This window comes from Oryctolagus cuniculus, chromosome 14 (assembly GCF_964237555.1).
Source record: "Oryctolagus cuniculus chromosome 14, mOryCun1.1, whole genome shotgun sequence".
Lineage (NCBI taxonomy): Eukaryota > Metazoa > Chordata > Mammalia > Lagomorpha > Leporidae > Oryctolagus > Oryctolagus cuniculus.
This window is the reverse complement of record NC_091445.1, coordinates 1,130,654-1,145,967: the sequence shown is the minus strand read 5'-3', so window position 1 is coordinate 1,145,967 and position 15,314 is coordinate 1,130,654. Positions and strand designations below refer to the sequence as shown.

Sequence of the window (15,314 nt, the reverse complement as noted above, 5' to 3'; positions counted from 1 at the left end):
GCAGGGAGGCTCGGGCGTGGCTGCTGCTGAGACGCAGGGTTCTCTGCAGAGCGGAGCTCTTACCCCTTCACCCCTCCCCGCCCCGTGCCCTGGCTGCCTTTCCTGTGGCTGTGCCCTGTAGGGTGCACGGCTGATCTTACACGGAATTAGTTATCTATCTGTTCTATCACTGAGTTGCAGGAGTCCTTCCCACGCTCTGGCTACAAATTCCTTACCAGCTTATTGGCAGTTATGTCCTCACAGTCCACCTCGGGGGCCCCTCAGTTTCCGGACAGCACTGTTTATAGCACACACGTGTTCAGTGCTGATGAAATGTTATGTATGTCTTTCTTCCGCTGACTCTGGTGTTTACATCTACGAATCTGCCGCCAGAGCCCAGGTCCCAGCGATCTGCGTCTGTGGTTCACTCCGAGAGTTTTGTTGTTCTTTTCAGCTTTAGCTCTCACTCTTAGGTCCATGATGCACTTGGGTTCATTTCTCATTTTCTCATTTCTCATTCCCACTCTGTCTCCATGTGGCGATCTGCTTGTCGCAGCACCGTCTGTTGCTGTTCTTTTCCCATCCAGCTGTTTCAGCCTCTGCTGAGAACGGGCCACACACACCACTTCTTTGTTGACGCCCCAAGTGTCCACCTGCACCCCAGTACAGTGCCACCTGGACAACAGCTTCTGGGTCTTCTTTCCATCTTTGTCATTTTTTTTTTTTAAAGATCTGTTTACTTATTTGAGAGCTGGAGTTAAATAGAGAGAGAGGCAGAGAGAGAGAGAGGTCTTCCATCCGCTGGTTCACTCCCCAATTGGCCGCAACAGCTTGAGCTGAGCCGATCCGAAGCCAGGAGCCAGGAGCTTCTTCCGGGTCTGCCACGTGGGTGCAGGGGCCCAAGGACTTGGGCCATCTTCTGCTGCTTTCCCAGGCCACAGCAGAGAGCTGGATCAGAAGTGGAGTAGCCAGGATTTGAACTGGCGCCCAAATGGGATGCCGGCACTGTAGGCGGTGGCTTTACCCGCTACGCTACAGCACTGCTGCCACCTTTGTGACTGTAAAGGGCAGCATTATGTGCTGAACCCCGGGCTTTAAAACAGCAGATGCTCCGGACCCCTCCCCCCACCCCTGCTGCCTGGAGCGTCCACAGGAGAAAGCCCCTCGCAGAGCCTGGGCCCAACAGCGCCCACGTGTGGCTCTGCCGCTTCCTAGACTTCCCCAGGGCCCCTGCGGACGGCACAGCAGGGAGTACTCGGTTCCAAGCTGAGAAATACGTGCTGCTGTCACAAAGGTTCACACAGCGATGGGAAACGGGTGACGGAGGTGACAAAGAGTGACGTTGGGATGGGCGGTGCGTGCGGTGTTTTTGGGAGAACATAACTCAGACGAGAATGAGGTGAGCACGAGGCTGGGGCAACGCCTGCTGGCCACCTGCACACGTGCGCCTCGGTGGCTTCTACACCTGCTCTGAGGATCACGGAATAGAAACCCATCCAGACTCGGGCTCTCGCATTCCTCACAGTGGCAGGCGTGTGGCCCCGAGTGACAGTGCTGCACAGCCCGAAGGCTGGGGACACGGCCCCAGTGCACCTCTGCTCCCAACCCAGCGCACCAAAGAATTCCAAGCCAGCCACGGCTGGGCTCTGTTTTCAACTCTTGTGGACAAAAGGAGCCGCAGCCACGGAGCAGCAGGGGAGCCGCTACGGGGACACTCTCCATGCTGTTCACGGCAGTCTCTCCCGGCACACGCGGACTCCGACCACGCCTTCTGCACGCGCAGGTGCTGGGCTTGGGGACGGACCGGGCGCCACAGAAGCTTGCGAGTCCTGCGCTGGCAGGCAGTCTTCCCTGTGAGCTGCGTGTTTCTTCATACACGTGTATGGTGGAAGGGAGTCAGTCCTCTCATCGATGAAGAGGCACTAAGAGCTTGTTGCAAATATCAGAGAAGCCAAAGCTACACCAGGGGCCGCCGTGGTGGCACAGGGGGTGAAGCTGCCATCTGGGACACCTCATCCCGTGTGAGCGCTGGGTCGAGTCCCGGCTGCTCCACTTCTGACCCAGCTCCCTGCTAATGACCTGGGGAAGCAGTAGAGGATGGCCCAAGTGCTTGGGCCCTGCACCCACGTGGGAGACCCAGATGGAGTTCCAGGCTCCTGGTTTTGGCCTGGCCCAGCCTTGGCTGTTGTAGGCATTTAGGAAGTGACCCAGCAACGGAAGATCCTTCTCTGTCTCTCCCTCTCTCTCTCTGTAACTGCTTTCCAAATGACTGAATGAAGGAATGAATAAATGAATCTTTAAAGAGCCGGCTGTGATCTTTCCTCCCGGGCCACACTGAGGCCTCAGTTTTGTGCAGCAGCTCGGTGACAGAGTCTGGGACATCTTCTGTATGCAGCATGTGCAGGCCCTCTGAGAGGCGCCTCTCCACTGTGCTCTGTGAGCCCCAGAGCCGGGGGCCCAGAGCCGGAGCCTAGGAGCCCCCAGGCGCTCGCCAGGCTCCGAATCCGGGGCCGGCGGGTACTGGAACAATCCCTCCATCGGCTTTCAAAACCATTTTCTGAAACTGAATTCCAACTGGACTTGCAAACGACGTCCCGGTGCTCAGCTGCTCTGCTCACTGTGAATGCAGGAACACCCACCCAGGCCCCTGCCTCCCCCAGCCCTGGGCCCCGGCCACAGCCGAGCCTGCCCCACATCCAGGGCTGGGGGGAGGTGGCCTGCTCCTCACAGTGGGGTTTCCAGCTCAGGCAGGAAGCCTTCTTCCTGCTGTCGGCCCCAACACAGAGCGGACGGCCCCACCTCCCAGAACCAGACGGGAAAAGCCGGGGGATTCCCGCGGGCGCAGGAGGCACCTGGTTCCGGCAGGCGGACAAAGCCCCCGCCCTCACGGGCCGCCTGGCTTTGTGACCGGATCTTGTCCAGCCAGGCTTCTTGTTTGGGGGAGGGGTGGGGAATAAAACAGTGGGGAGCTTGAAGGACTTGACTGGGAGCTGGAGCGCATCTGTGCCCTGTGCAGGCCACACACATCTGACTGCACACACACGTGTGACTGCACACACAGGCCTGACCCACACATCTGACTGTATATACACACGTGTGACTCACACATCTGACTGCACATACACGTGTGACTGCACACACAGGCCTGACCCACACATCTGACTGCATACACACGTGTGACTCACACATCTGACTGCACACACGCGACACACACATGACCCACATATCTCACACATGTGACCCACACATCTGACTGCACATACACACGTGACCCACACATCTCACACACACACATCTGACCCTCACACGGGTGACCCTGCGCCCGTACCGAGTGTGTGCTGATGATCTCCTCGATGGAGATGTAGATGACCGGCTTGCTGACCATCACCAAGTCTGTGTACTTGTCCACATTGAACTTCTCCTCAGGCTCGGGGACGTCACACGCTTCTTTGAAGTACTTCCTAAGCCAGGAAAGGGCTTCAGACAGAGCCGCAGCTGTGGGCTACGCAGTCTTGGCTGGGGGTGGGGGCACCTGGGAGCCAGGCGTTTGGTGCTGGGGGAGAGGCCTGGCCCAGTCCTGGCCATGGCAGGAATCTGGAGAAGGAACCAGCACATGGGAGATCCCTCTCTCTATTTCACTCTCTCCGCCTCTCAAAGAAATAAAATTAGGGAAGCAAAACCAAGGCAGGGAAATCTGAGTGACGGCCAGCGGTGCGTTCTGCAGTTGCTCCGGCGCCGTCTGGCCCGGCCCTGACTGTGGAAGCCATATCTGTGGTTCTGCACCTGGCCCCGCTCCTCCCATGGGACTGGACAGAGTTGTGAGGGCCCCAGGTCCCGTCTGCGACTCGAGGTCACCCGGTTCTGGGCAGCTCACCTCAGAGAGGCTGTTCCTTAGGAAATGGGCTCTGAAATTCAGATAAGAACGTCCAGACGGCTAATGCCTGGTCTGGGAGGGCAGCCTCTGAGGCGCTACTGGAGAGAAACTCGGGCTTGCTGCTCTAAGTGGCCCAGCCCTGGGCCTGCAGAGCTCCGGGGCCCCTGTGACAAGCATGGGAGCCAGGCTGGCTCCCTTCTCAGCCGACACGGGGGCGGCTGTGGCTGAGGGAAGCTGTGCTGAGGCCCGCGACAACCACAGCCCGGTGCTCGGACTACTGTTCACTCGAACGCAAACAGATGGACGTGTGAAACGCCAGGTGCTGCGACCACTGGGAGGCGAGTCCATTCTGTGAAGCTGTGGCCATCTCACAGGCCTGAAGTCACCCCGGGGATCTCTCCGCAGCACCCGCTCCCACCTGCCAGGGCACAGCAGGTGAGCAGGTCCTTCCTCCCTAACCTGGCAGTGCCTGTGCATGGATGCCGGGACACACGGACAAATTCAGAGATGGGGGTGGGCTGGGGCCTCGGGCAGCTGACAGACGGATGGGGTTGGGGAGGCAGGGAGCTCTGAGGGCCCTGAGCCCCCGTAGGCCACGTGGGAACGGATGGCAGCCGAGAGCAGGAGCTACGTCAGCATCCTGAGCGCCACACACCCTGGGCCAGGGGAGCCGGGTGATTCCCAGAGTTCCATGCTGATGTCACCACAGCCACACCTTTGTCCACAGAGCAGTCCCTAACCAAGGGGGCACCAAGGAACAGGAAGTGACTTTGATGTGCACACGGAAAGAGACCAACTTTGGTCAGCTTCCCACAGCCTTGCCTGGATGCTCCACTACCCCAGGGCAACGCAAGGTCACCCCAGGGCAAAGCGTCGGTGCTTAGGGTAAGGTTGGGGACTGAAGAGGACCTGCCCACACACAAACAGTGAGGACCTCCTCACACACAGGACAGAGGGGACCTGCTCACACAGGACAGGACAGAGGGGACCTGCTCACACACAGCACAGGACAGAGGGGACCTGCACACACACAGGACTGAGGGGACCTGGTCACACACAGGACAGAGGGGACCTGCACACACACAGGACTGAGGGGACCTGCTCACAGGGGACAGAGGGGACCTGATCACACACAGGACACAGGGGACCTGCTCACACACAGGACAGAGGGGACCTGCACACACACAGGACTGAGGGGACCTGCTCACACACAGGACAGGACAGAGGGGACCTGCTCACACACAGGACAGAGGGGACCTGCACACACACAGGACTGAGGGGACCTGCTCACACACAGGACAGGACAGAGGGGACCTGCTCACACAGGACAGAGGGGACCTGCTCACACACAGGACAGAGGGGACCTTCTCACACAGGACAGAGGGTACTGCACACACACAGTACAGAGGGGACCTGCTCACAGGGGACAGAGGGCACCTGCTCACAGGGGACAGAGGGGACCTGCTCACACACAGCACAGGACAGAGGGGACCTGCACACACACAGGACTGAGGGGACCTGCTCACAGGGGACAGAGGGGACCTGATCACACACAGGACACAGGGGACCTGCTCACACACAGGACAGAGGGGACCTGCACACACACAGGACTGAGGGGACCTGCTCACACACAGACCAGAGGGGACCTGCACACACACAGGACTGAGGGGACCTGCACACACACAGGACTGAGGGGACCTGCTCACACACAGGACAGGACAGAGGGGACCTGCTCACACAGGACAGAGGGGACCTGCGCACACACAGGACAGAGGGGACCTGCTCACACAGGACAGAGGGGACCTGCTCACACACAGGACAGAGGGGACCTGCTCACACAGGACAGAGGGTACTGCACACACACAGTACAGAGGGGACCTGCTCACAGGGGACAGAGGGCACCTGCTCACAGGGGACAGAGGGTTCCTGCTCACATACAGGACATAAGTCACCCACAAGACATCGACTGCATGTGGTGGGTGGGACCAGGAGGCAGCCGGGCCTGTTCTCCCTCCTCTCCCCTCCCATGCCTGGTGGCAACCACAGAAGGTGCCCAGCTCTGGCAGACGCCCGTCCTGTCTGCCCACCCACCGCCTCGCAGTGGCCTGTCACCTGAACTGCTGGTACGTCTCCGACAGGTAGCTGTTCATGGACGACAGGTGCTCATTCTCCCCCTCAAACAGCTTGTTGGAGGCCGCGTGCTGCAGCACCTTGGCCACGGAGCCCAGGTTCCGGCGCTGGTCGGGGCTGATCTGGCCCCCGGCGGTCATGTCGATGATGTCGAAGCCGTCGGGGGCCACGATGGCGGGGTTCATGTAGCGGTAGTAGAGCAGGTTCCCCACGACCTGCCCAGAGCATTTGAGAGACAGAAATGTACACTGTGGGCGTTTTGCTTTGTTTGTTACATAATCTTGTCTTAGTTACATTTCCAGGAGAAATCAGACCACTTCTGATATCTTAGCTACATTTCCAGGAGAAATCAGACCACTTCTGATACGATCCCAACAAGGAGCTCAGCACAGGCTGTTGAGGTGACCACACACTGGAGAGGACGTGGTGGTGACCACATACTGCGTAGGCCATGGAGATGACCACAAACCACCGGGAAGTGCAAGGTGGTGACCACACACTGCATAGGCCATGGAGATGACCACAAACTGCCGGGCAGGCCATGGTGGTGACCACACACTGGGCAGGCCGTGGAGGTGACCACACACTGCATAGGCCATGGAGATGACCACAAACCGCTGGGCAGGGCATGGTGGTAACCACACTCTGGGCAGGCCGTGGAGGTGACCACACACTGCATAGGCCATGGAGATGACCACAAACCGCTGGGCAGGGCATGGTGGTAACCACACTCTGGGCAGGTCATGGAGGTGACCACACACTGCATAGGCCATGGAGATGACCACAAACCGCCAGGCAGGGCATGGTGGTAACCACACTCTGGGCAGGTCATGGAGGTGACCACACATGGCCAGGCAGGCCGTGGAGGTGACCACACACTGCTGGGCAGAATGTGGAGGTGACCACACATCACTGGACAGGCTGTGGTGGTGACCACAAACTGGGCAGGCTGTGGAGGTGACCACACATGGCCAGGCAGGCTATGGAGATGACCACACACTGGGAAGGTCCTGGTGGTGACCACATACTGCGTAGGCCGTGGAGATGACCACAAACTACCAGGAAGGGCAAGGTGGTGACCACACACTGGGCAGGCCGTGGAGGTGACCACAAACTGCCAGGCAGGCCATGGTGGTGACCACACACTGGGCAGGCCGTGGAGGTGACCACACACTGCATAGGCCATGGAGATGACCACAAACCGCTGGGCAGGGCATGGTGGTAAGCACACTCTGGGCAGGTCATGGAGGTGACCACACATGGCCAGGCAGGCCGTGGAGGTGACCACACACTGCTGGGCAGAATGTGGAGGTGACCACACATCGCTGGACAGGCTGTGGTGGTGACCACAAACTGGGAAGGCTGTGGAGGTGACCACACATGGCCAGGCAGGCTGTGGAGATAACCACACACTGGGCAGGCCATGGAGGTGACCACACACTAGGCAGCCCTGGTGGTGACCACATACTGCGTAGGCTGTGGAGATGACCACAAACCACCAGGAAGGGCAAGGTGGTGACCACACACTGGGCAGGCCTTTGAGGTGACCACAAACTGCCAGGCAGGCCATGGTGGTGACCACACACTGGGCAGGCCGTGGAGGTGACCACACACTGCATAGGCCATGGAGATGACCACAAACTGCTGGGCAGGGCATGGTGGTAACCACACTCTGGGCAGGTCATGGAGGTGACCACACATGGCCAGGCAGGCCGTGGAGGTGACCACACATGGCCAGGCAGGCTGTGGAGGTGACCACACACTGGGCAGGCCGTGGAGGTGACCACACAGCACCAGGAGAGCTAACAGAAGCTTTTGGTGAGAAATGCGGCCTCTCTCCCCAGGCGCTCATGGCAACGCACTTCAGTGGTGCCTGGGCTCTCCAGACTACCCCCAGCCGAGCAGCAGTCCCGATGGCCACTGCACCACCAGTCACCCGGGCCGTCTCCCGACGTGGTGGCTCCTCCCCGGGTGAGCTAAGGCGGGGCCACCCCCGGAAGTCTACCTTCAACAGCTCATCCTCCGAGGCCTCGGGGAATTTCTCATGGATGGAGTTCTTCAGCACTTTGGCTACATACCTCAATCCATAACTACATGGAAAACAGATGACAAAAGAAAATCATGGAAAAGGCTACGCGAGGAGGGGACGCAACAGCCGCCTACAAAGGAAACAAAAGGCGAGATGGAGATGGAACCCCAGGACTCCGCGGACGACGGCCACGCGCTCCAGAGGCGAATGCAGCCCATCTTTAGAGAGCGCCCGCGGGGAGCCGCCAGCCTTCACCCAGTGCCTACGTCACACGGTGTTCTAGATCTTTCCGCCCAAAGGTGAGAGTGGCCACAAACACAACTCACGGCAGGAGGTCAAGGGAGGAGACGATGGAGCTGAGGACGCGGTCCGTGACCCGGCGCAGGTTCTCGATGGACGTCTCCAACCTGGTTTGGACTTCGGGGTGTGTCAGGGCCTGCTCGGTGGTGACGTCGTAGGGCAGGTTGCTGAAACACAGGCCCCGGGGGCGGTGCATGAGGGCTCCTGCCAGTGGGCTCCACACCCAGCTTCCCACAGGGCCTGGATTCGGCCCACCGACTCCAGAGACAAGATCGCCAAGTGGAAGGACACCCTGAGCACAGACAGGGCCTCCTGCTCTGAGGGGAGCGGGAGGGGCTCCAGGCCTCCCTGCTGGGGCCTTCGAGCAGAAGAAGGGGCACACCCAGCTAACGGAGACCCAGCCAGCTTGCTTTCTTTTCATTTTTTTAAAAATTTATTAGAGAGAGAGAGAGAGAGAGAGAGACAGACACACAGAGGGAAAGGCCTTCCTTCCACTGATTCACCCCTAAATGGCCGCCTCGGCCAGAGCTACCCCGATCGAAAGCCGGGAGCCAGGTGCTTCTCCTGGTCTCCCATGGGGTGCAGGGCCCAAGCACTTGGGCCATCCTCCCCTGCACTCCCGGGCCACAGCAGAGAGCTGGCCTGGTCATTTGTTCTGATTACAAAAAGCAATCTGTCCATTACAGAAAAAAGGATGTATTTGCAAACAAGAAACCACCACCGACACAAGGACTGTCAGTTCTCATAGCTCAGGGCACAGCCGTCCTGGAGCTTCACGTGTGCAACTAGCCGAGCCTCATACACCCACAGTGCACGCCCCATACACACCCTGTGAGTTAACACACAGTGCACATCCCAGACACATCCTGTGTGTGTGTCTGTGCATGTGAGGGTGTCACACAGTGTGCACACCCCATACACTCTATGTCTGTGCATGTGAGGGTGTAACACAGTGTGCACACCCCATACACACCCTGTGTGTGTCTGTGCATGTGAGGGTGTCACACAGTGTGCACGCCCCATACACACCCTGTGTGTGTCTGTGCATGTGTGGGTGTCACACAGTGTGCACACCCCCTACACACCCTGTGTGTGTCTGTGCATGTGTGGGTGTAACACAGTGTGCATGCCCCATACAGACCCTGTGTGTGTCTGTGCATGTGTGGGTGTCACACAGTGTGCACGCCCCATACACACCCTGTGTGTGTGTCTGTGCATGTGAGGGTGTCACACAGTGTGCACGCCCCATACACACCCTGTATATGTCTGTGCATGTGAGGGTGTCACACAGTGCGCACACCCCCTACACACCCTGTGTGTGTGTGCATGTGAGGGTGTAACAGTGTGCACACCCCATACACACCCTGTGTGTGTCTGTGCATGTGAGGGTGTCACACAGCGTGCACACCCCATACAGACTCTGTGTGCATGTGCATGTGAGGGTGTCACACAGTGTGCACACCCCATACACACCCTGTGTGTGTCTGTGCATGTGAGGGTGTCACACAGTGTGCACACCCCATACACACCCTGTGTGTGTCTGTGCATGTGAGGGTGTCACACAGTGTGCACACCCCATACACTCTATGTCTGTGCATGTGAGGGTGTAACACAGTGCACACACCCCATACAGACCCTGTATGTGTCTGTGCATGTGAGGGTGTCACACAGTGCACACACCCCATACACTCTATGTCTGTGCATGTGAGGGTGTCACACAGTGCACACACCCCCTACACACCCTGTGTGTGTCTGTGCATGTGAGGGTGTAACACAGTGCACACACCCCCTACACACCCTGTGTCTGTGCATGTGAGGGTGTCACACAGTGTGCACACCCCATACACTCTATGTCTGTGCATGTGAGGGTGTCACACAGTGTGCACACCCCCTATACACCCTGTGTGTGTCTGTGCATGTGAGGGTGTAACACAGTGCACACACCCCATACAGACCCTGTATGTGTCTGTGCATGTGAGGGTGTCACACAGTGCACACACCCCATACACTCTATGTCTGTGCATGTGAGGGTGTCACACAGTGCACACACCCCCTACACACCCTGTGTGTGTCTGTGCATGTGAGGGTGTAACACAGTGCGCAAACCCCATACACACCTTGTGCATGTGTCTGTGCATGCGTGGGTGTCACACAGTGTGCACGCCCCATACACACCCTGTGTGTGTGTGTGCATGTGTGGGTGTAACAGGGTGTCCACACCCCCACACACCCTGTTATACGTGAGAATGTGGGTAGATATTCCTAACTGCAGCTGGGCACACAGGACGAGCAGTCTGTCCATGTCGCCTCCCCAGAGGGCGGGGCCCTGTGTGTGCTGCGCAGACCCTGGAGCTCGGTGTTTCCATTTCTGGAGCCTCAGCGCGGGGACGGCGCCTGCTGTTCTCCCTCAGCCTCTCGTTACCGCACGAGACCGCCTTTGCAGGAAGGGAACGCTGGTCCTGCGTGACCCACACGCACCGTGGAGGGAAGCCAGCCCTGCCTGGACCACAGAGCAGAGAGGACGCGTCCACCATCTCCAGCGTTGGCTTAGAGACACACAGAACGAGGGGAGAACGGCAGGAGCTGTGGCCTTGGGGAACCGCCGGCTGCTGTGCGACAGGCGGCCGAGGGTCTGGGAAGGTGACCCGCGGGGGGCACAGGGCGGCAGCATCCTCACCGAGAACTGGGCACACAGCCACGCTCCTCCCGAGCGGAGCCGCACGCGGCAGCCGCCCCGCCTCACCTGGCCTCCCCGGTCTGCGTCTCCAGCTGGTTCACCCAGGCCTTGTACACCTCCACGGGGCTGGTGTTGATGACCAGGGCCCTGTCCTCGATGATCTCCTGCACCACGGGCGCCAGCAGCTGCCGCAGGGAGCTCTGCCCCCGGGCCCCTCTGTTGAAGCTCACGACCATCTTGATGACCGTGGGGTTTCCCGTGATGATGTCCTGCACCTGGTCCACCTTGGATCTGAAAAACACCCCCGGGCACGTTCACATGACATACGCCCCCTCCAGCAGCCCAGGGCTTCCTGCAGTCCCGTGTGTCCAGGGGATCAGAGCAATCCTCTGCGAGGGTCGACGCTGTGGTGTGGTGGGTAAAGCCACCGCCGGCATCCCATGTGGGCACCGGTTCACGTCCCAGCAGCTCCACTTTGGATCCAGCTCCCTGCTGATGGCTGGGAAAAGCAGCAGAAGTGTTTGGGCCCCTGCCACCCATGTGGGAGACCTGGGAGAAGCTCCTGGCTTTGGTCTGGCCCAGCCTGGGGCTGCTGCAGGTAGCCAAGGGGTGAACCAATGGACAGAAGATCTCTCTCTCTATCAAATAAAACATTTTTCTTAGGAAGAAGTGCTTGTATGTGAGCAATTTAAGCATGTAAAAATAAAGACTCTGCTTCCACATCAAGGCTGATCTGAAAACGGCCAAGGTGACAGTGGCACTGTGTGACACCCAGCGAGCCCGGTGCCCCTCCAGCTAACAAAGTTCTAAGGTAACTTGCTGCTGGAACGCGCTGCCTCCACCTCTTCAAACCCCACCCAAATTCTCCCCAACGTGGCCTCTGGTCCCTCTCCCAGCCCCCTGCCCCCTGGCTCCGCCTCCCTCCGCCCCTCCCCTGCAGGCTCCGGCAGAGCCTGCCCAGGTCCTGGTCCTTTGCTCGTCCTTCTCAGGTTTAGATTCCGTCTTCTTTGACTTTCTGTACAAGGTACTTCACAAAGTGCATAGAAAATGGGCTGAAGCCACGTCTGGTGAAGCAAGGTCAGAGGCCCAAGCACGTGAGGGGCCTCCGACGACCTTCTCATGAAAAGCCTGGGCCGCAGGACAGTTCTGCATGAAAATCAACAGTTTAAAGTCGATTTTCCATGAGCTGTCTGCAGTGTCCCGGTGAGTGGGGGCGGGCCAGACAGGCCAAGTGCAAGGTCAGACCAAGGCCCAGCTGGCAGCACTGCCCCACGTGACCCACGCTCGCCCCTCGGGCCCCCAGCACAGCGCAGCTCCAACCCCGTTGGTGCAGCCTGGAAGTCCCTGGTCCTGCTGCCCATCTTCACTCACATGTCTACACCTACAGCTGCGACTCACATGTCGACACCTACAGCTGCGACTCACAGTGCTGAAACCTAAACCGTGTTTTCTGCCTCTGACCCTGTCTGTGGCCAGAAACCCCAGGGCGCCCACATGGGTGCTTCACAGCCGCAGAGCCCAGAGACCCTCACGGCTCCCAGCCGTGAACGGCACAGCCCTGGCGCCTGCACCGCGGAGCTCCCGCCCAGCCCCTCTTCCCAGCTTCCACCCCTCCGCCGGCCTGCCCCAGGGTCTCCCCAACCCCTCTGCCGGCCCGCCCCAGGGTCTCCCCCACCCCTCCACCACCCCGCCCCAGGGTCTCACCCGCCCCTCCACCAGCCCCGCCCCGGATCTCACCCACCCCTCCGCTGGCCCCGCCCCGGGTCTCACCCACCCCTCCACCGGCCTGCCCCAGGGTCTCCCCAACCCCTCCGCTGGCCTGCCCCGGGTCTCCCCCACCCCTCCACCGCCCCGCCCCAGGGTCTCACCCGCCCCTCCACCAGCCCCGCCCCGGATCTCACCCACCCCTCCGCCGGCCCACCCCAGGTCTCACCCGCCCCTCCGCCAGCCTGCCCCAGGGTCTCCCCCACCCCGGGTCTCACCCCCAGCCCCCCCCACGTACTTGACCTCCTCCTCAAGTGCGGTCTGGAAGAGCTTCAGCAGCAGGTACTCCTCGCGCTGGTTGGAGGCGTAGTTGTACAGCGTGAACACCACGGTGTCCATGAACCGCGTGGACTTGTTCTGCGGCATCTGGAAGATCAGCTTGGCCAGGTAGGAGGGGTTGGTCTGCGGGGGAGGGAAGCAGAGCCCACAGAGCTCAGTTAACGAGTCGTCAACTAAGGCAGTGTGTCCCTCACGTGTCGCTGACCCTCACGTGTCGCTGATAGCCACCGAAGGGCCTGGCACAGTGAGACCTCCAGAGTTCCAGCTGACACCACCACGGTGCCTCAGGACGCTACGGAAGCACGCCGGGCCACAGATGTCTCCCAGCTCCCGGTCACGTTTCAGTGTCACGCCACAGGCATGTCACAGGACATGGGCATGTAGGGAGTATCGTGTCACATGTCACAGGGCAGTCATGTTGGAGCATCATGCCAGAGGTGTGTCACAGGACATGGTCATGTTTGAGCTTCATGTCATACATGGTCACATTTAAGCACTGTGTCATAGGACAGTCATGTTGGAGCATCATGTCATAAGACATGATCAAGTTTGAGCTTCACATCACAGAGGTGTCACAGGACACAGTCACATTTGAGGGGCCGGCCCCATGGCACAGTAGGTTAATCCTCCATCTGCCACTGGCATCCCAAATGGGTGCCAGTTCTAGTCCTGGCTGCCCCTCTTCCAGTCCAGCTCTCTGCTGTGGCCTGGGAAGGCAGTAGAAGATGGCCCAAGTGCTTGGGCTCCTGCACCCGCATGGGACACAGGGAAGAAGCTCCTGGCTCCTGGCTTCAGATCGGTGCAGCTCCGGCTGATGTGGCCATCTGGGGAGTGAACCAACGGATGGAAGACCTTTCTGTCTCTCCCTCTCTCTGTCTGTAACTCTACCTCTCAAATAAATAAATAAAATCTTTAAAAAATTTTTTTAAAAATCTGAGTGTCATGTCATAGGTGTGTCACGAGACAAGGTCACGTTTGAGTGTTGTCACAGGTATGTCACAGGCCACAGTCATGTTTGAATGTGGTGTCATATGTGTCTCCTACAACACAGTCATGTTTGATCATCTCACAGGCACGTCACAGGACATGGTCACATGTGAGCATCGTGTCACAGGAGTGTCACAGGACACGGTCATGTTTGAGTGTGGTGTCATACGTGTCTCCTACAACACAGCCATGTTTGAGCATCATCTCACAGGCACGTCACAGGACATGGTCACGTGTGAGCATCGTTTCACAGCACACAGTCACGTTTGAGTATCACGTCATGGATGTCACCCTTGACAAACTCAGGCTAACGAGCTTCTCCCCATTGACCTTCTGCAGCCAGGGGTCACCATAAGATACAGAGCAGACAGGCAGGCGTGGACAAGGAACCCAGGCCCACAGGAAGGGCTGATGGATGTGCAGAAGGGGCCGTGCCCTCCCCGGAGCCCAGAATGCAGAAGGAAAGGTGTGGAGATGCATGGTGGGCGCAACACTCCACACCAGGGAGGCTGCCAGGAGGGGGACCCAGAACAGGGGTACCCAGACGGCCAAAACACAGACTGGCAGAGAATGCGGGAGCCCCGAGGGCTTGTCAGGGGTGGGGGAGGCCACACAGAAGCTGAGTCGCAGGGGGCTGGGATCCCCAGCTCACGCCGTCCCCCACACTGGGCAGTTTGCTCTGACATCCGCAGACCCCCAGACTCTGGGCTGACTGCACGTGCTGGGTGCGTTTCCTGTTCGTGGTGATCGCCTGCACTGCCGTGCTTCTGTGCTGTGGCCCGCGGGGATCGTCTCCCAGTGCCGCCTGGGGATGTGGCTGAGCCGCGGAAGGAGGCCACAGGTCACTCCCCTCGGGCGGCCTGAGTGAACAGAGGCACAGGCCAGGGACAGCGCCCTGGGCAAAGCTTACAGCAGGACCTGCCACTCAGGGAAGAATCCTGCTCAGCTGGAATCGAAGGGACCAGGAATCCCTGGCTGCTGGTTTCTCTGTGATTTCTCCATGGCTCTTGGACGAACGTCACAAAGGAGGACAGACAAGGGGGAAATGCGTGTGACTCTGGGCCCCTTCAGCGGACACGGCCGAGTGGCCGTGCGTGGGCCGTGCGCTGCTGGCATGACTCAGGTGGGATTTTTCTAAGCAGCTGCCTGGCTTTCTCTCCTTTTCCCGAGGGGTCTCCACGTGCAGAGCAGGGCAAACGGTGTGGTGTGAGGCTGGGGACTCACGCCCGACTCCTCTGTGCCAGGCATGTGGGAAACGGAGCCCTACAGGTTTCATGAACCCAAAACTGGTCAGC

General features: G+C 59.4%; 1 protein-coding gene across 3 annotated transcripts in view; it reads right to left on the bottom strand.

The window, feature by feature from the left end:
• IQGAP2 (IQ motif containing GTPase activating protein 2) overlaps positions 1–15,314 on the bottom strand; it is a 196,178-nt gene that overhangs the window by 25,429 nt on the left and 155,435 nt on the right. For all 3 annotated transcript variants that reach the window (XM_070056267.1, NM_001082161.1, XM_070056266.1), the window contains 6 exon segments: positions 12,992–13,155; positions 11,056–11,280; positions 8,339–8,479; positions 7,989–8,073; positions 5,966–6,198; positions 3,308–3,440 (listed from right to left, as the gene is read on the bottom strand). In XM_070056267.1, coding sequence (XP_069912368.1) covers positions 3,308–3,440; positions 5,966–6,198; positions 7,989–8,073; positions 8,339–8,479; positions 11,056–11,280; positions 12,992–13,155 — 981 coding nt within the window.